The 27,756-nt window shown below is 34.6% G+C and overlaps 1 protein-coding gene across 4 annotated transcripts in view; it reads right to left on the bottom strand.

Moving 5' to 3' along the window:
• DENND4A (DENN domain containing 4A) overlaps window positions 1-27,756 on the bottom strand; it is a 132,583-nt gene that overhangs the window by 43,683 nt on the left and 61,144 nt on the right. For all 4 annotated transcript variants that reach the window (XM_069540472.1, XM_060005743.1, XM_060005744.1 and 1 more), the window contains exons 6-14: window positions 26,059-26,228; window positions 24,999-25,240; window positions 21,471-21,537; window positions 20,022-20,080; window positions 17,126-17,270; window positions 16,695-16,870; window positions 12,404-12,504; window positions 10,413-10,631; window positions 9,713-9,858 (exon numbers count right to left, since the gene is read on the bottom strand). In XM_069540472.1, the coding sequence (XP_069396573.1) occupies window positions 9,713-9,858; window positions 10,413-10,631; window positions 12,404-12,504; window positions 16,695-16,870; window positions 17,126-17,270; window positions 20,022-20,080; window positions 21,471-21,537; window positions 24,999-25,240; window positions 26,059-26,228 (1,325 nt within the window). The remainder of the gene's footprint in view (window positions 1-9,712; window positions 9,859-10,412; window positions 10,632-12,403; window positions 12,505-16,694; window positions 16,871-17,125; window positions 17,271-20,021; window positions 20,081-21,470; window positions 21,538-24,998; window positions 25,241-26,058; window positions 26,229-27,756) is intronic.

Here is a 27,756-nt window from a genome sequence, read left to right as displayed (position 1 = left end):
AAATACATTCGCCAGACAAGTGTTTGTCTATAGGGGAATGGTTAAATAAAACATTTACACAACTGGATACTAAGGAACTATTTTTTTTAAAAAAAAGAATGAGCAAGTCCTCTACGTAGCACTATATAAAGCTCTCCAGGATAATTAAGTGAAAATAATAAGATTCAGGACATTGTATACTATCTTTTAAGTAAGAAAGAGGGAAAATTTTTTTTAATTAAAAAAAAGAAAGAGGGAGCAATAAGAACACATATTCATTTTTTGCTTGTAGTCACATAAAGAATACTTAAAAAAAAAAAAAAAAAAAGAGGGACTTCCCTGGCGTCCAGTGGTTACGACGCTGCGCTTCCACTGCAGGAGGTGCAGGTTCGATCCCTGGTCGGGAACTAAAATCCTGCATGCCATGCAGCAGCGCAGCCAAAAATAGGGGAAAAAAAAAAGTAATTATCTATTTGGCTAAGAGGAGATGAAGGGAGTGGACAAGAATGGGACAGGACCAGATTTCCCAATATATACCTTTTAATGTTATTTTTGCATTTTGAATAATGAAAATTTATTCAAGAAATACTATTTAAAAATATTATTATATTAACATATAATAATATTAAAACGTACGTGTGTGTGTGTTGAGAATACTGGGTTCTGTCTTTGATTTCTACTAAATATAACGAATTTCCCTAAGTTCTTCCAGCATATGTAGAAGCACATTTGAATTAAATTCTAGTCACATCAATATTTAAAGCATTTTAGTAGTACTATTTCCCCTAGATACTCTATGGTAAGGTAATAAGTCATAAAAAATAAAAACTTCATAGAATCTAAACTTCCCAAAAGGCACTCATAAACTAAAGAGCACGACATTGACATTAATTTAAACCAGATGTCAAACACAAAATGACAGATGACAAAATATAACCCACAGAACTTTTCCAGGTTAGACAGAATTAATGTCACATACCAGCCCAAAATAAATGGGAAAACAAGAATTATTAACAAGTTAAATCTTAAGATAAGGATTTAGGGCAGAGTATACCAAAAAAGGACAGGGATAGCTTTAAAGTTTTTCTAACTTTTAAGAAGAGCTGACACATTCAGAATCTTCTTATATAAATTGTTGTTTATAATTTCACAGCATTACATGCTGTAATCTCTAGTATTAAAGAATGTTTTTAATGGTGTATCCAGACATTTTAGACAACAATTAAGGCATGTTTCAGAATTATAATTAATGACAGGAGAAAATGTTCACAAAATAATGAAAAAATCAGACTACTAAATAATATAAATGTGTGTGTGTATACACACACACACACACAGTGTGATTCTAATTTTTTTAAGAGTGTGCCTATATCTGTTATATAGATATATTTCTGAGTGTGCACACTGTCTCTCATACACACAGATGCACATACACATCTGTTATCAAAATGTTACCTATGGGTGATGGTATTACTGGCAATTAATTTTCTTTATATTGTTATTTGCTTTCCAATTAAAAATAATGAATATTATTTTTATTTTCTTTTTAAAAATTACAAAAGTAATAAATGCTCAGAATAAAAATTTAAACAAGGCAGACTATATTGCTTTTAGAATAAGCACTTATTTCAATTCTGTTGAAGGATATCTGAAAGTTAATCAGTATAAAAGAAGGTGCCTTTCTTTTTAGCCTGTCAAAAAGACTTTTTATATGGTAAAACTAGCAATGATACAACAAATATAGTAAGTTGGATAATCACAAACCCTGCTGGTACTCCAAACTGGTACAGTCTTTTTTAGAAAGCAAGATGTGTTTGAACCTTATTCTTTCTTAGAATAAGTTCTAAGAAAATAACCTAACATGAAAAAAAGCTATCAGTATGAAAGATGGTTTTTTTGCAGGACTGCAATAGCAATAAATTGGAAATCATCTGCATGTCAAAAAATAGGTAAATGAATAAAGGATGATACACAGATGAAATATACAATCATTCAAAATGAAAAGAGTGAAGGTTATGCAGACTCCTGGTTGAACAAGACAAATTAAATACAACAATTTACCTTCAATCCTTCCTAAAATCTCACCAAAATGAGAGTAAGGAGATTAAAAAACAACAACGACAAAATGAACTGGAGAGAAGACAACAGCAGAGCTGAGTTCAAAACATTTCAGAAGCTGCAAAGTAGATTGATGAGACCTGTCAAAGCTGAAAGCCACATATCTGGCACTGGTGAGGGGATAGAGGAGAGCACCCAAATAGTCAGCCATTTTGCTCTACGGAGCACCAGAAAGGTCAGGAATGAAAACCATGATGCCCCTGAAGATGGGAGGGCAAGTGGGGTTGAATTGGGAGAATTAGTTAAATCCTGCATTTAAGAACTCCTAGACCCCTTGCCCAACCCAGTATAGTTAGGCCACTACCTCTCCCCAACATGGCATAAGACTAGGTTGGGTCTTTCTGAGTGAAGAACCAGAGGGACTTTAGACTTGAGGACACCAGGCAGAGCTGAGGAAGATGAAGAAGGTTAATAAAAACAGGTGAAGTGAGTAAAAGCCTACATGTTAGAACAAGTGGAAAATCTTAGTTACCTTCCCCACTCAGCTCTGAGAATACTTGCAGTCAGGCTTATGCACTCCAGGCTTGAGACTGGAGATACCTCCTGGGGAAACTACGTAGCCTAAAAGAAAAGAACTACAGACACTGATCAAATAGGGACTCTAATGAAATAGTTGAGTTCCTTTATGATCATCAGTCTCATATCTAAGAAAGCTCCAAGCCCCACCCTCCCAGAAAGAGCTCTAATGAGTTCTCTGTGCCTCACACTTGACAATGAATACCAACCAAAGATCACACAAAAAACCAATAACTTGAAAAAGAATAAAGTAAACAAATATTAAAAGGTATTTAGAAGAAGCAGAGACAATGCAAGGGGAAAAAAAACCTTCAAAATAACTGAAATGAATAAGCCTACACCCATGAAACAAGAAGATGCTATAAGAAAGGAGCATTCAGGGACTTCCCCTGGTTAAGTGGTTAAGACTCTGTGCTCCCAATGCAGGGGGCCTGGGTTCAATCCCTTGTCAGGGAACTAGATCCCACATTCATGCCACAACTAAGGAGCCTGACTGCCACAACTAAGGAGCCCGCCTGCCACAACTAAGGAGCCCACCTGCCACAACTAAGACCTGGTGCAACCAAATAAATAAATAAAATAAAAATTTACAAAGAAAAAAAAGAATTAGAAAGGAACATTCAGAGAATGAAAAGGAGCTATGGAAATTACAAAAATGATAGCAGAGGTAAAAAGTGTACTATAATTGTTGAAAGATAAAATTGAAAAATCTCCCAGAAAGTGGAGATGAATGACAGAGAGGCAGAAAATGGGATGGGGAAAAAAAAAAAAGAAAAAAAGAAAATTAAGCAGATCAGGCCAGGAGGGCCAATATACAAATATGTATTTCAGAACAAGAGAACAGAGAAAGTGGAGGAAAGAAAAAGAAAGAAAAAAATTAAAGAAAATTCCCCACAATTTGAAGGCCATGAGACCATAGATTAAAAGGGCCTACAAGTGTCCAACTCAGGTAAGAAAAGAAGGCTGACACCAGGCATATCCTTGTGATTTCAGAATATCAGGGATCTTAAATGCTTCCAGACAGAGAAAGAGATTAGGCACAGAAGATTAGAAATCAAGATACTGTTAGACTAGATGTTATTCTCAACAATGACAAGCCAGAAGACAATGCAGTGATGACTTGATTTTACATCCGACCAAATTAGCATTCAAGTATTAAGGCAGAATAATGAAATTTGCAAACAGGCAGGGCATCAAAAAATGTATCTCCCATGTACTCTTTCTCACTAAACTACTGAAAGCTGTGATTCACCATAACAAGGAAATAAACCAAGAAAGAAGTTATTGAAGCCAGAAAGCAGGGGATACAAATCCGGAGAGAGGTCAGTATAATTCCAAGATGATGGTGAAGGAAAATCCCAGAATGACAGACTAGAAAGCAGTCAGTTCAGACTGGAACACAAAGATGGAAAGCTCCAGCAAGAACTTAAAAACAAACAAACAAACAAAAAACAAATGGATAGATTACTTAATATTAGAAAAATGGAGAGATTTTAGATTTTTTACCTTCATAGAGGAGTTTGGAGATGAATTAATAATACACACAAAACAAGAAATATAGCAATTATTAACTTCAGGGAAAACAAAAGTCCATACATAAAAGGAAATTTAACTACAATATATATATGGCCTACCTGTGATTATATACAGTGATAAAAATATTAACATTGAACAACCATCTGAACAGCTACATTGGGAGAATTTTGGTGACAGTGGTAAATATGACATTAATAGATAATATATAAAACAATAAGCAGCAATAACAACACATTATTTGGAAATCTTAAGGAAAATGACTGATGAAATGGCTGAAAGAGAAGGTGCTTACTTTTGGGAACAGAAACTAGGGGTGGGAAACAGAACTACCATATGACCCAGCAATCCCACTCCTGGGCATATACCTGGAGAAAACCATAATTCAAAAAGATACATACACTCCAATGTTCACTGCAGCACTATTTACAATAGCCAGGACATGGAAGCAACCTAAATGTCCATCAACAGAGGAATGGATAAAGAAGATGTGGTACATAGATACAATGGAGTATCACTCAGCCATAAAAAAAGAACAAAATAATTCCATTTGCAGCAACATGGATGGACCTAGAGATTGTCATTCTGAGTGAAGTAAGTCAGACTGAGGAAGACAAATATCCTATGATATCGCTTATATGTGGAATCATAAAAAAGGGTACAAATGAATTTATTTACAAAATGTAAGTAGAGGCACGGATATAGAAAAAAAACTTATGGTTACCATGGGATAAGGGGGGGAGGGATAAATTGGGAGATTGCAACTGACATATACACACTACTATATATAAAATAGATAACTAACAGGAACCTGCTGTATAGCACAGGGAACTCCACTCAATACTCTGTAATGGCCTATATGGGAAAGAATCTTAAAAAAACAAAAAAAAGAGTGGATATATGTATAACTGATTCACTTTACTGCACACCTGAAACTAACACAACATTGTAAATCAACTATACACCAATAAAAATTAAAAAAAAAAAAAACTAGGGGTGGGAAAAAATGTGACCTAAGCCTTGTAAAATCATTTGACTTTTTAAACTAGGCTATGTTTTACTTTTTAGAGATTTAGCAGCATATAAAAATGTTTCTAAGATCTGGTTATGTAAAAAATTAGGAAGTATACTATAATTATGTAAAAACATTGAAAGTAAATGTAAAGTGGATATTAGGGTACTGGGCTTATGAAGTTTTTCCTCCCTTTTATTTTCCACACTTCCTGTTACTTTACAAAACAACATTAGGAACATGTCAATGATAACTCAAAATCACTCGTATCCCTAGTAGGATATGGTATCCATGGACAACCCAAAAGCAAATGAGAAGCTCTCTATACAAACATTTTTATGCAGATGAAATGGGGTAAATGAAATTATAAGGGCAGCAATGATAATGAAGTAGAAGAGATGAACTAGAATAAAAAGGTTATTCTGGTCCAACAAATACCCAAGGTCATTGGAAAGGAAGCTGGAAACTACTCCGGTCTCCATAATGTAACATTATAGGAGAACTACTTGTCTGTGAGCACCAGGTGCTTTTAAATTTTTATTTATTTATCAGCTTCTCCGTGTCAGACCTGTGTCTTTGCTTGCATAGAAAAAAATCTGTGGACATGGACAACTACTCTAATTCTAAGTATTGTAAAGTCTACTAAAATATTAAAATTGTGCTCTGTAAATTCAGTACCTTGGTAAAAGATATTTCCCCTATCTTGTCTACCAATAAAATCTCATTTCAACATTACAAAAACAGCCATGTAATAAATCCTCCATTTATCAGTTGGGCATTTCTGTCTTTTGGAAAGCACAGTGACATCTGTCTCTACTGGGAGAAAAAAGAAATCCAACACCCATGGCAGGATAAAATTAAAATAATTTTTATATTCTCTTCATATTTTTTCACAAGACATTAAAATGCTCAGAAAACACTGCAGAGGAATGCTTGGGAAACCAAGAAAAACCTTACCAGGCTATTTGTTGCACAAAACTGCTTTTAGTTAAGCTGCATCCTATAGGAACAGATTGTAAGGATTTAAAATACAATCATATGAAGAACAAGAACACATGGTTCTTAAATTAGTCATAAATGAAACTCAAATAATTTTCATACATTGTTTTTCTTACTCCTATTCAGGATTACTCACTCCAGCTTTTTAAAAGTTGGTCAAATGTTTTCTGTTTGGATAGGCTAAGATCAAAAGAGGAATGTATCTAATTTCTGTTCAATCTCAGTCATGGATTCTGCTCAATCTTAAGCACTTAATGCACATCTAATATTATTTAATTTTCATAGCTAAACTGCCAGAGGTAAGGGGATCTGTTCACTTAAAAAATTAAGCTTAAGGTCACTCAACTACGGAATAACCCCACATGAATGTCTATTTTTAAAGTATTACTGATATTCAAAAACTGTTTACAGATTAAAAGTAAGCACTGACTTGCTGTGCTAAATGCACTTAAACTGTGGTATTAAAATATGAAAAGTAGTAACAGCACTGTGTAATTATTTATTATTTCAGAGAGTTCTGCTTAATAATACTAGGAATACAATTAACCTCTACTCTCACTATATATGAAGGTTATTAAGATATATTTTATGACATCACAAATAAAATAAGATCAATTTTAACTAAAAAAAGATAAATTTTGGATTTTGTTACATTTTGTTGTTTTCTCTAATAAAACAGTTCCTTGAATTGTAATAAAGCAAATACAAGTAACTATGTTTTAGTGAGTTTATTTTCAGTTTTGATTTTCTTAGGAATCATCAAAATCTTTAAGTATAACATTAATCCATTATATATAAGTGATATTTTGTTGAATCTAGACTTTGAATGGGTAAATAGCATTTTAGGAAAACAATCTGCCTAGAAATAATAATTACACATTTAATTGGATTGTTTCTTTTTTGAGACTTCTCAGAATTTATTTTCTTTAAGCAATCACTCCAGTCACGCCTCGCATTTTGACTCTTATCAACTAAATAACAGGTGACCTATTTTCAGAAAATCCTAGACAATATAGTAATTATCAGTAATAAAATATCCTCCTTAGAACATGATACCCTAAGTACCTTGCAAAATTATGTCATGTATGTCTTACAATATTAATGTTTTTTTTGTTTTTTTTTTTTCCGCTACACGGGCCTCTCACTCTTGTGGCCTCTCCCGTTGTGGAGCACAGGCTCCCGACGCGCAGGCTCAGTGGCCACGGCTCACGGGCCCAGCCGCTCCGCGGCATGTGGGATCTTCCCGGACCGGGGCATGAACCCGTATCCCCTGCATCGGCAGGTGGACTCTCAACCACTGCGCCACCAGGGAAGCCCGAAAATCATTTTTATAAGACACATTTGGTACTTATTTATTTGATCAATCCCTCCATATGTAACAATCTCCCATCTCCAACACCACTCCTCCATGCATATGACTCCTTCACCCTAATTTAGCTTTGACAGCTCCTTCCAGACCAACCCTCTGCCCCACCAGGCTGACATCTCCCTCATCCAGATTAAACTATGATACCCCATTTGCTGGGCCTACCCAGTGGGGACACTGTCCTTGCCTTGCTTAGACTCTGACACTCCGTGCTGTCCTCATGTCTGCATGGACGCATCCTGTTTAGGTTCTGACCCCTGGAAATAGTCTGTCCTCCAGCATGGACACTCTCTTTATCCTGCTCGTCCTCTGATCCCCCATGCTAGGCCACCCCCTGCATGGATAGATGCTCTCCTCACCAGGCATGGGCTCCAAAACCCATGCTAGGCTGCTCCTCCTTCACCCATTCAGGTTTTTTTTTTTTTTGCCATAATTGCTGTATTTTTTTTTTACATCTTTATTGGAGTATAATTGCTTTACAATGGTGTGTTAGTTTCTGCTTTATAACAAAGTGAATCAATTATACATATACATATGTTCCCACATCTCTTCCCTCTTGCGTCTCCCTCCCACCCTCCCTATCCCACCCCTCTAGGTGGTCAAAAAGCACCAAGCTGATCTCCCTGTGCTGTGCGACTGCTTCCCACTAGCTATCTATTTTACATTTGGTAGTGTATATATGTCCATGCCACTCTCTCGCTTTGTCACAGCTTACCCTTCCCCTTCCCCATATCCTCAAGTCCATTCTCTAGTAGGTCTGTGTCTTTATTCCTGTCTTACCCCTAGGTTCTTCATGACATTTTTTTTTCTTAAATTCCATATATATGTGTTAGCATACGGTATTTGTCTTTCTCTTTCTGACTTACTTCACTCTGTATGACACACTCTAGGTCCATCCACCTCATTACAAATAGCTCAATTTCGTTTCTTTTTATGGCTGAGTAACATTCCACTGTATATATGTGCCACATCTTCTTTATCCATTCATCCGATGATGGACACTTAGGTTGTTTCCTTCTCCGGGCTATTGTAAATAGAGCTGCAATGAACATTTTGGTACATGACTCTCTTTGAATTATGGTTTTCTCAGGGTATATGCCCAGTAGTGGGATTGCTGGGTTATATGGTAGTTCTATTTGTAGTTTTTTAAGGAACCTTCATATTGTTCTCCATAGTGGCTGTACCAATTCACATTCCCACCAGCAGTGCAAGAGTGTTCCCTTTTCTCCACACCCTCTTCAGCATTTATTGTTTCTAGATTTTTGGATGATGGCCATTCTGACTGGTGTGAGATGATATCACATTGTAGTTCTGATTTGCATTTCTCTAATGATTAATGATGTTGAGCATTCTTTCATGTGTTTGTTGGCAGTCTGTATATCTTCTTTGGAGAAATGTCTATTTAGGTCTTTTGCCCATTTTTGGATTGGGTTGTTTGTTTTTTTGTTATTGAGCTGCTTATAAATTTTGGAGATTAATCCTTTGTCAGTTGCTTCATTTGCAAATATTTTCTCCCATTCTGAGGGTTGTCTTTTGGTCTTGTTTATGGTTTCCTTTGCTGTGCAAAAGCTTTGACGTTTCATTAGCTCCCATTTGTTTATTCCATTCAGGTTTTGACACCCCTCTTTGAGCCACTGTTTCCCAAGCTCCTCTCTATCCACCATGGATACCCACTTTGCTCTATCCCACTAATGATAGTGGACTACAGGGGCAGGAAAAGTTTCACACATGAATTTAATATAGTAGAATTAATTCACTTAATTTATGCTACAATGGCACTCCCAAATTGTAGAAATATTCAGGTGAAATGTTATGTTCTACACCTACTCTCAGCATGTGACAATCCACCTTAGACCAAAAGGAGAGGTGAAAATTAAGGATGATCAAGTTAGAGGTCCATAGGCTTGGACAAAACTCCCATAGTCTGTAAGTGGACAGGAAGTGTTACAGACCTGGTTGCTAAAATAAAACTCATAATTTGGTAAAATCCTGCAAAGTACTCTTAAGAGGTTGTGGTCTATAACATCTAGTAGGCCACCAAAACTTTCATAATAAAGGGTCAGTGATGAAATGGAATTAATGTAAATTTTGTTAAAAACTGGTTAATTTATAAATAGAAACTGTAACTCATAACATTTACAACAGTCACACAAAAAAAGTTACGGCACTGTAGACATACTATTACTTACTTTATCTACACAATCATCAAAAAATGCCAGGCTTGCATCTTTATCACTGACAAAAGAACATTCCTCAATGAAGCGAATAAACATTTGTGTTTTGGTCATCATGTTATAGAATTTCTGATGTGACCGGTCGCGGCTTCTTAAGAAAGCTGTTCAACATAAATTTGTAATGTTAGCATATATAACACCATTTACAGATTCAGAGAATTTTTGAGCTAGAAGGAACTAGATCAACCATGTCATCTATACCCCCACACCCTACTATTTTGCAGAAAAAGAAACTAAGACCCCTGAAGGGGAAGTAACCTGACAAAGACAGCAATAGGAAAGGAACTTGAAACCAGATCTTTCAAATCCCCCAACCCAGGGGCTCCTCTGCTTGCCCAACACCACCGGGCTGCCCTGAAAGCTAAACACATCAATATCTTAACACATCTGTGACACAACAGAGTGCAGTGGTACATGGTTAGGAAGCTCTGTACTTTTCAAATAGTCTCTTCTGCATATTTTGCTAATGGGATTATATCTAATGTGCCTGAGAAATAACCAGTCCAATGGAAATGGATTACCAACTGAGTTGATACTCACATACTCCTGAAATAGGTAAGTATATTTTGATAAATATGAGCTACTAACCCCGAAAGCAATCATCACAAGGTTAAGCTCAATAATATGAAAGCTGTAGTACTATGCAGTCACTCACCTTGTAGGGCAAAAAGAGAGGCTGCATCTGTGGCTGTCTCAGATGGGGCTTGTGTTATTGGTCTTAAGTATGATCTATAACCTTTTAAAATAGAGGCCATGAAACACAAAAATGCCTCCTGGATTTCCAAATCTATCATGTGCAACCTCTTTCCAGAATTAAAATCATAATCATTCATTGCTAAGTCCATTAGTCCATCGTCTCTTGGTCTCTGCTGCACTGTGAAGAAATACAGTGTTAATGTTTTCCCCAGAACTGTCAAAATTAGTGTTCATAATGGTATCAATTATAAATCCATTGCATATGTAATTCAAGTCATTATGCTGCGTACCTTAAACTTGTACAGTCCTGTATGTCAATTATATCTCAATAAAATTGAAAGAAAAATAATAAATGTTGTGTTTTCAAAAGGGCTCAAGCTACTTCAACCCTTTGTTTACATAACTCCTTAATATATAACCCTAGCAAAACTTGAATTTGGTCTGAGGATAAGGATGGTAGTAATGCTCAATGTTAACTTCCTGATTTTCATGGTTATAGCATACTGTAGTGATATAGAATGTACTTATTGGCAGGAAATACACTCCATTTGGAGATGATGGGGACATCTATTCTCAAAAGGTCACAGAAACAAAGTTTGTGATTGCCTCAAAATTTTAAACCTTCTTAAAATATGAGGAACAATAAATCATCTTAGGGAGGTGTTTTTGGAGTTCTTATTGTTTAAAAAAGTAAAAGTATGTGGGCACTGGAATGGAAGGCCTAGGTTTTAATCCTAGCTTCATCCTTAGTAACTGTATGATCTCTGACAAGCTACCTTCCTCAAACTTAGTATCTTCACAGTTGTAAAGACAAAAGAATGTATGTGAAAGTGCTCTGAAGCTGTAAAGTGATATATAATCCTGAATAACAATATCAGTATTGTTTAAACCTGTAATTTTAAGCTGTAAGATTCTGCCCTTCAGTACAGCTAGATGGGTTATTTCACTTATTTTAATAATACTTAAATATTGCTACAAAAGATGCTGGACTTCTCAGCTATTCAAAAGAAGCACATGAATTTTTAGAAAGCAATTAACTAAGTAGCTTAAAAAATTCCATACATAATTTATTTGTTCCATAGTATAAAATTTGTTCCATTTGATGTCATTTTTTCATATCCCAATACTTATGAGCCACTTCCAAATTATCTATTTGTTATAACGTTTACTTTGAAAACACTGTCTTTTTCCATGTCTCTTTCCAACTATTCTATAGGCATCCTTGAACCCTCGAGGATGTAGGCAACCTCCCATGTTTATATTTCACCTAATACATAAATGAGAACCTCAAATATTGCTGCACCATTACTGACCATTTTTTATACAATAAGTACTAAATTATGAACCCTGAATGGACTGTTGGTATAAAATACCAAGAGGATTAGTAAAATGAAGGCTTAATTCATCTTATTGGTGATTCTGGATCACTATCAAGATACTCTTATTGTAAGCTTTGAACTGAAATTCTCCATATCCTAATCAATTTTCACTTTAATTAATTTCCGAATGCTTTTGGCAAGCTTCTATTTTCAGATTACTTGAGGTAAGCACAGCATTAAGATCTACTGAAGGTGAAAAGCACATGACCTTGCTCTCAATCCACAAGAATCATCAGCATTTTCTAATGTAATTTAAACCATCTGTCTTAGATTTTCAAAACTAACTTTCTATTCTATGTATAAAGAAAATATACAAGTAGAAACCAGTATTGTTCTATAGTATTCGAAAATAATCACCTTAATCTCTTTTTGAATTTTATTATGATGTAAAATATAAACTTTGTAAATCTCCCATTCAGCTTCTAAAAAATTTTGCTTTAATGCTCATTTGCCTTTAAGATTGTAAAACCACTTTCCTTTAGGTAAACACCATCCTTTTACAAGTAAGGCAAAGTTGCTGGAGTCTTTTCTTCAGATTAAATTACTTCCTTTAAATAAATTATACACTTACATTTTGCCAACTGCTGGTGCAAATTATTCAGTGTGTTCATCAGATTTTTACATGGTTTCTTTGGAAGTACCTTCCAGGCTACATTTTTCTTATCACCAGTTCTGAGATTAAATGACAACAATAATATATTTGTCAGATTAACTTGGGGTGGGGCAGGGGTGGGTATATATCTGTTATTTATAAACAGGGGAAAAGAGAAAACACATTGAACAAAAATAAAATATACAAAATATTCTACTTAACAGAAGAAAAATACTACAGGGGTAAATTGGAGTGTTTAATACTTAAAAATTAATTTATATGAGAGTAGAACCCTGTATTAAATATAGCTCAAAACTTTACACTTATGTTTATATTGAGTCAATTCCACTTGCTTTGGAATCATGCAAATCACTACAAAACTTAATGTGGTGGTCATTACTCTTAATCTCATCTAAGAGTCTTTAGACACCTAAATATTGGGAAAATCCTACTATTAGGGGATTTTTTTCTTATATACTCTAAGACAAAGCACTGTAGAAAACTTTCAATGAACTTATGATCCATAAAGCTTATCAAAATACTTCGGTATATCCAAATATTTAGCTTCCTAAAAATATAAGTAAAATTTAGCTTTGTTTCTTTCAGAAAAGAAATAATCTATAATGTTAGATTATTTAGACTTCCCTGGTGGCACAGTGGTTAAGAATCCGCCTGCCAATGCAAGGGACACGCGTTTGAGCCCTGGTCCTGTAAGATCCCACATGCGGCGGAGCAACTAAGCCTATGTGCCACAACTACTGAAGCCCACATGTCACAACTACTGAAGCCCACAAGTCACAACTACTGAAGCCTGCGTGCCTAGAACCCGTGCTCCACAACAAGAGAAGCCACTGCAATGAGAAGCCCACGCACTGCGACAAAGAGTAGCCCCCGCTCGCTGCAACTAGAGAAGGCCCATGTGCAGCAACGAAGACCCAACACAGCCAAAAATAATAAATAAAAAATAAATTAATTTAAAAAATATTAGATTATTTGAATAAAGTATAACACTCCAAAATACTTTTATAACTATAAAAGAGGACATCAGCTTGACAGTGATATCTTTGTTTCTAGATGAACTCCTATAATCTCCTTTATACAACCTTTACAACACAGTTAATCCTTTTTTAAAAAAAGTTTATTTTATTTATTTTTATTTTTGGCTGTGTTGGGTCTTTGTTGCTGTGTGTGGGCCTTCTCTAGTTGCGGCGAGTGGGGGCCACTCTTTGTGGCTGTGCGTGGGCCTCTCACCATGATGGCTTCTCTTGTTGTGGAACACGGGCTCTAGGCACACGGGCTTCAGAAGTTGAGGCACATGGGCTCAGCAGTTGTGGCTTGCGGGCTCTAGAGTGCAGGCTCAGTGGTCGTGGCACATGGGTTTAGTTGCTCCACGGCATGTAGGATCTTCCCGGACCAGGGCTTGAACCCTTGTCCCCTGCACTGGCAGGCAGATTCTTAACCACTGCGCCACCAGGGAAGCCCATAATCTTTAAACTATATATGGAGTGGGAGAAGAAAAGAGCATGGTGATAAAACATGATAAAGCTTTTGGACTTAACTATAGCTTTGTTGATTCCACTCTCTATTTATTAAATCTTTTTTCTATTTCAAAAGCAATAAATACTCATTTTAGGAAACTTGAAAAATGCAGAGAAAAAGGAGAAGAAAAGTAAATCACTTATGTTCTAACCACCAAAGACAACATCACAGCACCGGTGTGAAATGGAATTGCTGAACTTTTTTTTTTAATGTTCCCTAAACTTCCCACAGAACAAAAAGGGCAAATATTACTTTCAAACAAAAGAGTGGATGGGAAAGCTTAAGCTGACAAAGAAGAACTGTCTTGGAATCTACCCTATCTTTCCACAATGATAATAAAATACAGATAGGGCAGGGTCAAACTGCAGATGTCCTGCTATGAGATTTTATTTCATCTATAATGTGACCAGGACTATGGAACCATGTATTAAAGTGAGAACACAATGTAAAAAGACTTCTGACATTATTTTCTTGCTAAAACACAGCACTCCTACTGTGCCTTAGCATTCACTGTGTGTGTGCCTGCCTTGCTAACCAGATTAGCAACTTAAGAGAAAGGAGTGTATCTGGTTTGTCTTTTTATTCCCAGTGCCTAGAAAAAAAACAAAAAAAAACAAAAAGGCACTCAAGAGATGTCTGTAGCATAAGTGAATGAACAGTATTTTGGTATCATTTCATCAAATTACTATTATTTACTCACATAATTTCCTCCTCTTGTCCTTGATATCATCACTGTAAAACTTGGCTTGGGAGAAGAGTTTTATCGAGGGACTTCCCTGGTGACGCAGTGGTTAAGAATCCACCTGCCAATGCAGGGGACAAGGGTTCGAACCCTGGTCCAGGAAGATCCTACATGCCGCGGAGCAACTAAACCCATGTGCCACGACTACTGAGCCTGCGCTCTAGAGCCCATGAGCCACAACTACTGAGCCCACGTGCCACAACTACTGAGCCCAAGCACCTAGAGCCCGTGCTCTGCAACAAGAGAAGCCACCGCAATGAGAAGCCTGTGCACCGCAACAAAGAGTGGCCCCTGCTTGCTGCAACTAGAGAATGCCTGCACGCACAAACGAAGACCCAACGCAGCCAAAAATAAATATATTAAAAAAAAAAAAGGAATTTTATCTAGTACCTGAGTTTGGATCTATGACAGACTTCTGCATTTTTATTCATAGTGAGTTCCATTTATAGGATTACTATTGCATAAGTAGTAAGCCAGTAATTAGTGGCAGAAGTAATAGTTATAGAGTCAGACAATGATAGTTTCAAAATCAGTTCTGGCAGTATTAAGTTATGTGCCTTTTTATAAATTACTTAAAAATCTAAGCTTTGGTTTTCTTATCTGTCTGTCAGACTGGTTAGTAAAAACTACCTCACAAAATACAGAGAATAATATGAGATACCTTAGGCTATGCATACAGCTTTATGCCTAGTACATATCAGATATTAATTTCCCTTTCTTCAGAAATTTCTTGACATTCATAATATATTCCTTATTATATGTATTTATGAGTCAGAGAAGGGAAAAGGAAACCACAAATTTCATACTCAGATTTTTCTTTCAAATTTCAGGTTGAGGCTCCAGAAATTCAGGATGAAGGAAAGTAGAAAGCTATTAATTCACTAGTTTAGTCTTCCCATAGGTTTGGAAAGGCGATAAAACCAAGAAGGAAGACCACTGATGAGTGCAAACAAGTCATGTTTCTTTCATTCTTTAACTCATTAGTGATCAAAACAAAGTTAAAATAATAAGAAAAAAATTCTTTTAACAAATTGAGGAAAAGTATAAAAGTATAAAAAGAGAGAAAATGTATATTCTTATTTACCACCCTGAATTTCAATTTTTAAAAACATTATGTCATGTAACATTAACAACTGGCCAAAAAAAAGATACTAATTTAATATTTGAAGAATTAAATATTTCTGGTAAAGTATGAAATGTTCATGGTAAAGAATCTTTGACGCTATTTATCCCATATATAAAATGGCTTTAATGCACAAAGTACATCCCATATTTTCTTGGTTAGGCTTTTGAAAGCATAGATGCCTTATAAAAGAAAATTATTTTTTGCTAAACTTTTCTAATGGTTTAGGCAGTTGAGGTTTTGACATATAACAATACTAGAATTAATGTAAGATTTCAGAATTAAATCAAAAGGCTTTAATATGAAACATGCTTATTTAAAAATGGAGAAAAACCTATCTCACAAATACGTACTTAAATTGTAAAAGGTATACTAGCTTTTGGGCTTTACTAATAGGGTAACTTGCAGTTATTTTAAGTATATCCTGTGGATGCAACATGGTATTGCATCAATTTCCTCTTCCCTGAAGAGCTTAAGTATGATTAAACTGAAAATAAACAATACAAGAGAAAACACTGAATTATAAAAAAGCTGTAAATATACAGTTCCAGTAGCTTAGCTACAACTTAAATATTATTCCAATAGAGAGAGAGAAAATTATAAAATCCTTACATTTCTTACTTAAATTTCTAAGTAAGCGTAAGATTATAATATTTCTCAAATATTGAAAGAGCTGCCATGTAGATAATACACTAAACTTATCCCATCGAAGTATAGTAAGAACTGATTCAAAGATGGTAAAAACCCCAAATATAAAAACAACATAGCTCAAAAGAATTCTAGTTATCATTCACAAAAAATACATTTACATACATACACTACAAAGTTGTAAGTTACTGGAAGTAGAATCATTAAAACGAACTTACTGAGAAATTGTGTTGGTATCTAGGTCAACACAACTGACATCTGGTGGAGGGTCATAGAGATCAAAGTATCTTGAATCAATTCCTACTATGAACGGACATGGTGCACTTAAGACATCTGCTAAAGCCAGTGGGCAGAGAGGAACATAGGGGCATGGCCAGTGGAAAGGGAAAATCATCTTGGATAAATAAAAGATAAGAGAATATTTAGCTGTTTGACATTGAAGCATAATTCATCAGCACACACAAAAAACTGTCTTTTAAATATTTATACCAGAAGTAGTATAATGCTTATTAAATAATTACAACTAGTGTTAATGGCCAGAAAATTGAAATGCATTACACTCTGAATTTTAGTTAAGCATTAAAACAGCTTTAAATTATATGAATAATTAGGTTTAAAATGAAACTGATTGCCAATAAGAAATACTTACAGACACTAATGCTTCTGTCACACTAGTAAGCACTGAAGGCCGTAAGGAATGAATAAGAATCTTATGTTCTGTTACTGCAAACACCAGTAGTGTCACAGCATTTTCAGGGCCTAAATTCTGAAGTAGTGTTGAAAACTTGCCACCACTATAAATCCAAACAAAAATATATAATTAAAGAAAACAGAGATCAAACACCTCATTATCCAAAATAATTTTTAAAAGTTCATGATTAGGGTAGGATTATAGTTCATATTACATATTTAATTTTAAACATGACTGTTGCTCTTATGTAGGGAAAACACTGCATCAGAAACACACTATGAAAATAATGCAGTTTTATGAGGTTCTGAAATCATTCAATTCTTCTGCGTTGTATTAAATATGGAAAATGAAAAGTCATCTGCTTCATTTTATATAAAAAGATCTGCCATGTAGATAATGTTCAAATAAAGAATTCAATGTATAAGAGGGGTGCTTTGGTTGAAAGCAAATCGTTTAATGCAAGTTTTTTTAACATGGCTCATCTTCCTCTGTAATTATCAGAAAACGTATGTGACTTACAGGCCCAACTTCCTTAAGGTAGATACACATCTCAAAATTTGGATTTACAAATAGCTAGATTATCTTTACTATTGTAATGATAATATTAATTAAGAGCTACTAAGTGATGATACACATATACAAAGCAAATTAATAATCAAAACTTAGACATTGTACATGGTAACAAAATACTGTATTAACAAAGTAAATGATTCTGGGCTTCCCTGGTGGCGCAGTGGTTAAGAATCTGCCTGCTAATGCAGGGGACACGGGTTCAGGCCCTGCTCCGGGAAGATCCCACATGCTGCGGAGCAACTAAGCCTGTGTGCCACAACTACTGAGCCTGCATGCTAGAGTCCACGAGCCACAACTACTGAGCCTGAGTGCCACAACTACTGAAGCCTGCTCGCCTAGAGCCCGTGCTCTGCAACAAGAGAAGCCACCCAATGAGAAGCCCGCGTACTGCAATGAAGAGTAGCCCCCGCCCGCCGCAACTAGAGAAAAGCCCGCGCACAGCAACAAAGACCGAACGCAGCCAAAAATAAAAAAATAAATTTTTTAAAAAATTTTAAAAAAAGTAAATGATTCAGTAAGTTAACCAGTATTTCATCTTTATAATGTTAAATAATTGGCTTCACTAAATTAACTTTTTAAAAGTAAACCAAAACTAATAAAGTCTCTTGGAGAAATAAACACAATATGCCCACAAAAAACTTGTGCATGTTCATAGCAGCATTACTTATAGTAGCCCAAAAGTAGAAACAACCCAAATGTCTGTCAACTGATAAATGGATAAATAAAATGTGGTATATCCATACACTGAAATATCTGTTGGAAATAAAAAGGAATGAAGAACTGATGCATGCTATAACGTGGATAAACATTGGAAATATGCTAAGTGAAAGAAGCCAAACACAAAAGGCCATATTTTATATGATTCCATTTATATGAAATGTCCAGGACAGGCAAATCTGAAGTGAAAGAAGCAGATCAGCAGTTGCCTAGGGCTGGGAAGGGGGAGTGAGTGAGTGTGTGTGTGTGTGTGTGTGTGTGTGTGTGTGTGTGTCTGTGTGTCTGTGTCTGTATATATAGGGATGGGGGCTGGGAAGGGGGCGTGTGTGTGTTTGTGTATATAGGGATGGGAGGGGTAAGGGAGGGTAACTACTAAAGGGTACAGGGTTTTTTTGGAGCTACGAAAATGTTCTAAAATTGATTATAGTGATATTTGCAGAACTCTGTGAATGTAATCATTGAATTGTACAATTTAACTGGGTGAATTGTATGGTATGTAAATTATATATCAATAAAGCCATTACCAAAAAATAAAAAAAGGCTCTTGGGTAATGTAGAATTGTTTTAAAGTAGTCTCAGTCAGTATTTCTAATTTATTCTCAGCTCAAGCAAAGGTTAAGAAAACACTGGTCACTCTGGGCCAAGACCTGGTGATGAAATAATCTGCAATTCTTACAAAATTAATGTCAAAGATGGCAGCTGGTCTCCCTTAGGTATGTGCTACAAAATAACTTAATTATATTGTAACTATTTCCCTGCTAGAAAAATTACACAGCTAATTAAATTTCAAGAAATGATACTTAAGAAAAAACATATTTCATAATCTCTCTGAACTTTTTTTTTTTTAAGAAGATGTTGGGGGTAGGAGTTTATTAATTAATTAATTTATTTTTGCTGTGTTGGGTCTTCGTTTCTGTGCGAGGGCTTTCTCTAGTTGTGGTGAGCGGGGGCCACTCTTCACCGCGGTATGCGGGCCTCTCACTATCACGGCCTCTCCTGTTGCGGAGCACAGGCTCCAGACACACAGGCTCAGTAGTTGTGGCTCATGGGCCTAGTTTCTCCGCAGCATGTGGGATCCTCCCAGGCCAGGGCTCGAACCCGTGTCCCCTGCATTAGCAGGCAGATTCTCAACCACTGCACCACCAGGGAAGCCCTCTCTGAACTTTTAAGGTGATGAAATACATTATTCTATTCCATGGGCTAGTATTTATAAATAACTTTTTATTTGGGGGTTAAATTTAAAATTAATTGCATTTGAATGTTCTTCAGAGGATATTTAAAGCTAAAAAAAATTGTTTTCATAATCTACAGACATAGATACGTATTTATGTAGTTGCATGTACTTAATCATAATAAATGGATACACAAAATACCAAACACTATTGTAAAAGTTTTTCTGTGTTCTTTAAGACCTTTAATCTCACTGTTAAGTAAAAGAAATTTAGGTAAGAAACAACTAAATGAGAAGTATTTCCATCGACACTTGCGATCTTCCCCAGGAAAGAGAGAAATGTTACTTTAGCTCACACTACATTTAGAGAAACACAAATGAAATTTTACTTGCCTTAGTGGAAGAGGTGAAGAAACAGGCTGACTGAGAATCAGATTATCATGTGGTGATAACTGAAAATAGATTTAAAACAAAATATTTGAAATATAAAGATGAACTTTAAAACACCACCTTCCAGAAAAAACCATATATATATAGACGATGCCCATAAAGTTTCAATATCCCCATTCACCAGTATAGGAACCATCTATATCACTAAGATCCTGAAAAATATGTCCTGATGACTGACCTCTTCTAACTACTAACTCTTCTTACTCTGAATCCTATCTCTTTTCTTCTGTTTCTCAACATTTCCCTGATGCCATTTAACAAATCTGTATCGAAAGACTAAATTATTCATTTAATACAGTAAAACCAGAGTTAGCAAACCTATGGCCTCAAGGCAAATCCACAGGCCACCTGCTTTCATAAATAAAGTCTTATTAAAACTAAGCCATGCACATTTGTTTACGTGTTACCTCTAGGTGCTTTTGTGCAATGAAAGCAGAGCTGCGTAGTTTCCAGAGAGACAGTATGGCCTTTACTGTAAAGACTGAAACACTGTTTCGGCCTCAACATAAAAAACTTGCCAACTTCTGCTATAAAACATATCTTTTATGTGTATTCAAACTGAGTGTGCTATATGTATTCTGGCACCATATAACAAGAAGTAACTTGGGATGATATGTAGATATGCAGACTACTTATAAAGCTTATCAAAATGATATTTTTCTAGACATTTAATCTGTATCAATATATTAATGCAATTAATTTAATCTACATTTAAAATTTTATGCAGATTTATACAAATTTGCAAATATCTATTTATAAATGATTTCTAATTTTGAATGATACTCCATTAAGGGCTGTGATAAATACAAGGCACATATAGTGATAATACATGAAATAGTTTCTCAAAATCACTTCAAAAATCCTGATTAAATAGATTCAAAAGACAACTTACATATAAAGAGCATAGACAAAAAAGAAATGTAAACAGAAGACTAAAGATAAAGTCAACAGGGAAAAGAGATGGGGAAAATAATTGATGTTCACTTTAAACTTCCTCCTCTCACAAAGATATGAGCAATTCTTCCTGCAGTGTATGAAAGCTTTTTCTTTTATCTCTTCTAATACATTTAACTTAGGGAATAAGTGCCAAAGGCACAAATGTTCAAATACCAAGAATAAATTTAGGGAAAGCAGTGCCTTTTTACGTGTTCAAAACATCTACTGCTGTCTACTTCTTTAACTCTGCAACACTTTATCTAAGAGGAAACATTAGATGTCTGTCTGGGAGGCAGTTAATGAAACCATAAGGGTCCAAACTCCAACGTAAAACAGTACCTGGTTCTCTTTTGATTTCATTTGATTTTTTTACCCATATAAAATTGTTATTCTTATGGTACATTTTGACAGAGTCAATAATTATTTAACTAAGCACTTACATCATGAAAATCTTACCTGAACTAAAATCCGTGGTCTCTGAGGAGATGGAAAAGGAACTTTATGCATAAAATGAGAAATATGCCTTAAAAACAAACAAACAAACACCCGATTGATTCCAAAGTGAATACCATATGCTAATAAAGGTCAACATGTCACCACAAGTCCAGGTTGAGTCAAAAGCTCTGTGTACCTATAATTTCGAAATCCCTGCTACTACAAAAGCAAGTGAACAAACAACAACCAAAAATCATTTGTCCCAGGAAAGTTGCTTCTATCTAAACCCACCCACAAACTTTTCATATTAATACTTTCTCACATTCAATAACGTTTGTGCTATTAATGTCTGAAAAGCCACTGTAACTTCTCCCTCTCCCTAAGAAGATAACAAACAACGTATCAGAGATGTGGACATTACCAAACAAGCTAATTCTTGCATATACTTTTTAGTCAATTGCTCATATTTAAAAAATGAAGCAACCACTGAGTACTACAGAAAAATGAAAGAGTTTAACTGTTTCTAAAACATTAACAATATACTTTCTATTAGCAATAGGTTAAAAATTCTATTACTGATTTTATGGTTTTTTCCCCAGAAGAGAACAGATAAAAAGCTAGATTGATGGGTTTTGTTTTGAACACCATGGAAAAGAAAAAAGGCAACAATAGTGAACAATCCTTTTTTAAGGAATGAGTTATTTTATTTCTCTATTACTTTTTAACTATTTCCAAATCATCTTGGTTTCAGAACTGAGATAATTTCAACTGGATACAAAACATCAGAAGAGAAAATTATTAATTTTTTACAAACATGTTTTGACTGCCTGCTATATATAAGATACTGCCAGACATGTTGGGAATTATTTTTTAAAAAGCCATATACTACCAGTTTCTACTATTAAGATACTCACAATCTAAGAACAAAAAGATAAGGGGAATGAGTTCCAGAGGACACATATCTGCTTGCATTATGTGAAGCAGTTAGAATAGCAGAAAACAAAGTGCGATCCATGAATACCTAAAGATCCCCAAGACCCATTCAGGGAGAATCTGCAAGGTCAAAGCTACTTTTTAAAGACACCATTTGCCATTTCCACTGTGTTGATATTTGCACTGATGGTGCAAAAGCCATTGCGGATAAAACTGCTGCCCCTTACTATGAATCAAGGGAGTGGCACTGAACTGTAGCTGTTGTATTCAGTTTCACTTAAGAATGTCTCGGATGAAGCAGTAAATACTATTAATTTTATTAAATTTTGACTCTGTAGTGTATACTTATAAATAATCTGTGTGATGAAAGGGGAAGAATGCATAAAGCACTTCTGCTGCATACAGGAGTATGATGTTTGTCTTGAGGAAGAGCACTTGTGTGACTGAGTTGTGAGTGAATTAGCTGTTTTTGTTTTGCTGTGTTCCCACAGAATGCCATTTTTCCTTGAAAGAACAAAAGACATATTAACGTTATCCAATGTGGGTATTCAGTAGATATTTTCTACATTAAAATGAACAAAGTGAGGCTACTGCTTCAAGAAAAATAACTTACAGTACTTGTTGCCAATAATTAAATTCAAGCTTTCCAATAAAAAGAAATGTAGTACTGTCACATGCTACAGTATGGATGAACCTTGGAAACATTACGAAAAGATGAAAGGATCCAGTCAAAGAAGACCGCGTAAGTTGTTTAGAGCTGAGTGGATGAGCGGGGAATGGGGCAGGACACCTAATGGGTATGGGGTTTCTTTTAGGGGATGAAAATGTTCTAAAATTAGATTTTGGTAATGGTTGTACACCCTGTGAATGCATGTTTTAAAAAAACATTGAATTGTATACTAATTTAAATGGGTAAACTGTGTGATATGTGAATTATATTTCAATAAAGCTGTTTTTAAAAAGCCAAGGGAGAAATCAAAATGGAATACTAAAACCTTTTTCTCAGTTACCCCAAAGGAGGAACAAACAAACAAATAAGTAAATAAATTCAAGCTTTCAAGTGAAAATTAGAATCTTGCTACCATAAACTTGACAATTTCTCAATACTCAAAAAGTTTTCTGATGTAGGTGGTTATATTCACAAATCTGATTTTTAAATTTTGATAGCGAGATGTATCTATGTTAACTCAGTGAACCAGTATTTTCCAAATGACGAATGTATGATGCTACAAAATCACACATGTATAAAAGTTCCACTCAAAGAGATAAACCAATAGATTTTACTGTAACAGAGAAAGTTCATCACTAAAGTTTCAGATTCCACATTGACAGTAGCCTATAACAAACTATACTTGTCAAGTTTTGGTGCACTGTCAAAAAAGAAAATCCACAATTTTCTGAAAAGAGTATTCAAATGCCCTCCCTTTTCCACATACATATTTGTGTGAGGCCATGTTTTTTTCATTACGTCAACCAAAACAACATATTGCAACAGACTGAAAGCACAAGCATATATGAGAACCTAGCTATGGGACTTCCCTGGCAGTCCAGTGGTTAAGACTCCGTGCTCCCAATACAGGGGGCATGGGTTCCATGCCTGGTTGGGGAACTAAGATCCCACATGCCGCATGGCCAAAAAAAAATTAAAATAAGATAAAATGAGAACCTAGTTATGTTCAATTAAGCCAGACATTAGAGATTTGCAAAAAATGTAAAACAATGCCTCTTCTTCCTAATTTTTTTGTTTTAGGAAATGGTTATTTAAAAAAAAAGATATTTATGATAACATGTAATGGGTTTATCATTTTTTAAAATAAATTAATAAATATTTTTTAAGTTCTCTGTTTTAATTTCTAATGTAGTAAATATTAATAGATATAACACATTAAAAAAAGCTCTTTGGTGGAGAGTCTTCATTTTTAAGAGTATAAAGTGGTTCTGAGACCAAAAAATTTGAGAACTGGTGGATTAGAATACTGAGATGCAGGCAGAAAACTGCAAGGAAAAATTATAAAGTAATATTTTACATTGAATGTTCTTATAATAATTCTATCACTTTCAACTGTCATTAGAATCACAGAATTCTGCCTAAGAACACAAAAGAGCTTAAGTGACAGATGATATAAAATAAACAATAGTCAAATAGACAGTGGTGATGTTTAGATCTCATTTGTGTCAAACCTTACTACATTAAAGATTATTCAGTTTTAGTGATCTTAAAGTAAATCACAAAAATTTTAAAAAGAATAAAAAATACGTTTATCTAATGTTTCCTTTACATTCATATCTAAAAATAGTAAGGAATATTTTAAAGGTCCATATAAACCCAAATTACATGTAAAATAAGAATTAACAAAACCTGTAAAAAAACCCGCTAATTAGGATCTCCAAACTTCACAAGAGTATCAAAAAAATGAAACATTTATTTCATTTTGTTAGAGATAAAATTATCTAAAATAACAAAACTGTAGGTATAATAGAGAACTGAATCAACCAAACTTTTTTTCTCTTGAAAAATCTAGCTTCCAAATAAAATTTACTCAATTACCAGTACAAATACACCACACATAATGGAAAGAGCTGCCAAATTTTGAACCAAAAAGGCTTCTAACTTACTTCTCAATTGGAAGGACATGAGGCCCAGAGATGGAATAACGATATAGAAAAGTCAGAAACTTCCTGAATGCATCAAAAAAAGGCCAGTGAGAGAGAAGACAGATGCATTTACTAGTGTGAATTGTCTTGGAACTATCAGACTTCTCATCTGCTGATGATGCTAAACCCAAAAGAAATCTCTGTTTTTCTGTGAGACTCTCTTCGGAGTATGGTTCATAAAACTGAATAGCAGCACCATAGACCTGGAAAACAAGTAATATATTTGATAAATATGCCTTATATCATTTATTCCAATCACATCATTAGTTAAATATTTAATGGATGAGCTATATTAGGAGCCATTATGTGCCTATGAGCCAAGCAAGGTGCCAGGTACCAGAAACCCAGTGGTGAAGAGATAACACTCTTGCTTTCTTGAAGTACTACATCGACAACAACAACAACAAAACTACACAGCACAACTCTCATGTCTCATTATTGGGGAAAAAAAGGTGTTTTAATTAAATTGCATTTGTTTTATAAAGAGTAAAAGCAACTGTATCAATATTCTCTATAAGAAAGTTATTGAAAATAATTATTTAATAGAGAGTGGGACAGAATTTTAGATAAGGAAATACAAATTCCAACTTCAGACAATTCACTGTATTTCTCTAGACCTCAATTTCCCAATATATAAAATGAAGATGTTAGACTAGATGATTTCCAAAGTCCATTCCAACAATATAACAATTTATGATTCTAAATAACACTGCATATTTAATAATGTTTTTAGTATTACTTTAAAGTTTTTATAACACAGAAAACGAAGCAATGAAGGATCATCATTTGATGATGAAAAAAATCTTTCACTATATTCACAAAAAAAGCACTTGGGTATATGGGACAGAATGAAATTCTCTTTTCCTATGTCTCTGGATATAGTTATTTTAACAAAGTGGAAAAGGTGCGCGTAATAGATTCAATTTAACCAGTTATTTTTCTCTATTGTTCCTGCATATGAAACTTAAGACTTGAAAATGTACAAGAAATTTGCAGATATCATTTGTTAAACATACAGTACCTTTTCAGCTGAGGCTCCAGTTAACACAAATGTAGAAAATACAGGGAGAGGGTATTTGCTATTTGATGGCCAACATTCAATAGTTGCACCCATTGGTAAACAAAATAGGGGAACAGATTCTGGGAGTGAGAATGACTCATAATCTTCTTGAGGGTATCTACAAATTAGACCTATAAAAACAATAATAAATATTAGCTCATCATGTCTTGAATTTAGGCGCTCATAATTTGAATGAGGCTAAAATGCTTTATTATTTAACACTTTTGGAAGACCAAAACATTACATATATGTTCACCAAGTAACTCTGAATACTTTAGTAGGATTCATATAGATTTTAATCCTCAAACTATTCATATTAACTACGTAATATTTATCAAGTTTCATCCACAAAGGCTAGTAAGGTAAACAAGAAAAGATTATTCTAAAGCAACATACACAAATATAAACACACGCCTAAAAATTCATTTTGTGGTCACACTGACTTAAAGCATATGAACATACTATTTTTTTTGAAATGTTCAAATGCATATATCCACTTCACTAGCTTTCAATAACTTTCCCTTAGGGTTTTTTTGACACATTAAAATAGATATTCTATAGGACTATATATATAACTTCTAGGACAAATACAAGAAAAATACACAAAAAAATAGAAGTCACATATTTACAATGTCTTTAAAATAGTACCAGCTTAACCCCAGCTTCTGAATAATCCCAGATTACATGAAAATAGAGTTTCAAGTGCCATATTATTTCATGTTAAATAGACTAGTCTAGAGAGTAGTCCAGGTATCTTCTACCTAACAAACCCTCAGAGAAGACTCTTGTCCTGGATTTTGTGGGACTAGAAACAGAAAATAGGTTCCCTGACCTTGAACCCTTAAAGTCAAGTGGAAACCATCACCAGACATGATGTTAAATACAAAATGATAAACTAAGAATATGAGTGGTTGGTCTGCTACACTAATATCTGTTTGACTTTGGACAAATCATGTACCTATAGGTCTCTGGTTTTCTCAACTATAAAGTGAGATGAACTAGATATAGAGGTCCAAGGCAGTTCTAAAATTCTCTAATTATATGCTAGCCAGCCAGTTAATCCCATGAGGATTTACGGTTAACTCTCCATTACTTTCTTAAGTCATGAAGTAACGGTATAGCCTTTAAGTAACTATAGAAATAGCGATGAACTATGGACCCCAGAAAATCACAGGTAGAAGAAGTTAGGAGTCTAGGACACTAACTTTAAAAATTTCTTTTTTAAAAGGTTGAATCTGCACTCTTGTACATAATTTGATATTTTGAGGTTTCTGGCAATTCAACTATGTATTATAAAATTACAAGTTAGTTTATAATATTTCAGATTATTTTCAAATATAATTACATATGAACTATAGATTTGATTAAATTTAATATAAATATTAAGGAAACATTAATTTAAAAGGACAATAAATACTTTTCCACATTTTCTACTGATTTAAAAACTTAAAGAGAATGATATCTACTTATTAGTTATTTACTTAAACCTAATATTTTAAAAACCTTGCCTTCTTTTAAAATTAATATTCCATTAAGCAGCCAATAAAGTATGGATGAAGACAAAACAATCAAAAGACATGGGTTATAGTCCCAGTCCTGACACTAACACATCGTAAGACAGATTTTGTTTTTTTTCTTTAATCTTATTGGCCCCATAAT

Source organism: Delphinus delphis, chromosome 2 (assembly GCF_949987515.2).
Source record: "Delphinus delphis chromosome 2, mDelDel1.2, whole genome shotgun sequence".
NCBI classification, from domain to species: Eukaryota; Metazoa; Chordata; class Mammalia; order Artiodactyla; family Delphinidae; genus Delphinus; species Delphinus delphis.
The sequence above is the reverse complement of the archived record's forward strand: the minus strand, read 5'-3'. Positions and strand labels throughout refer to the sequence as shown.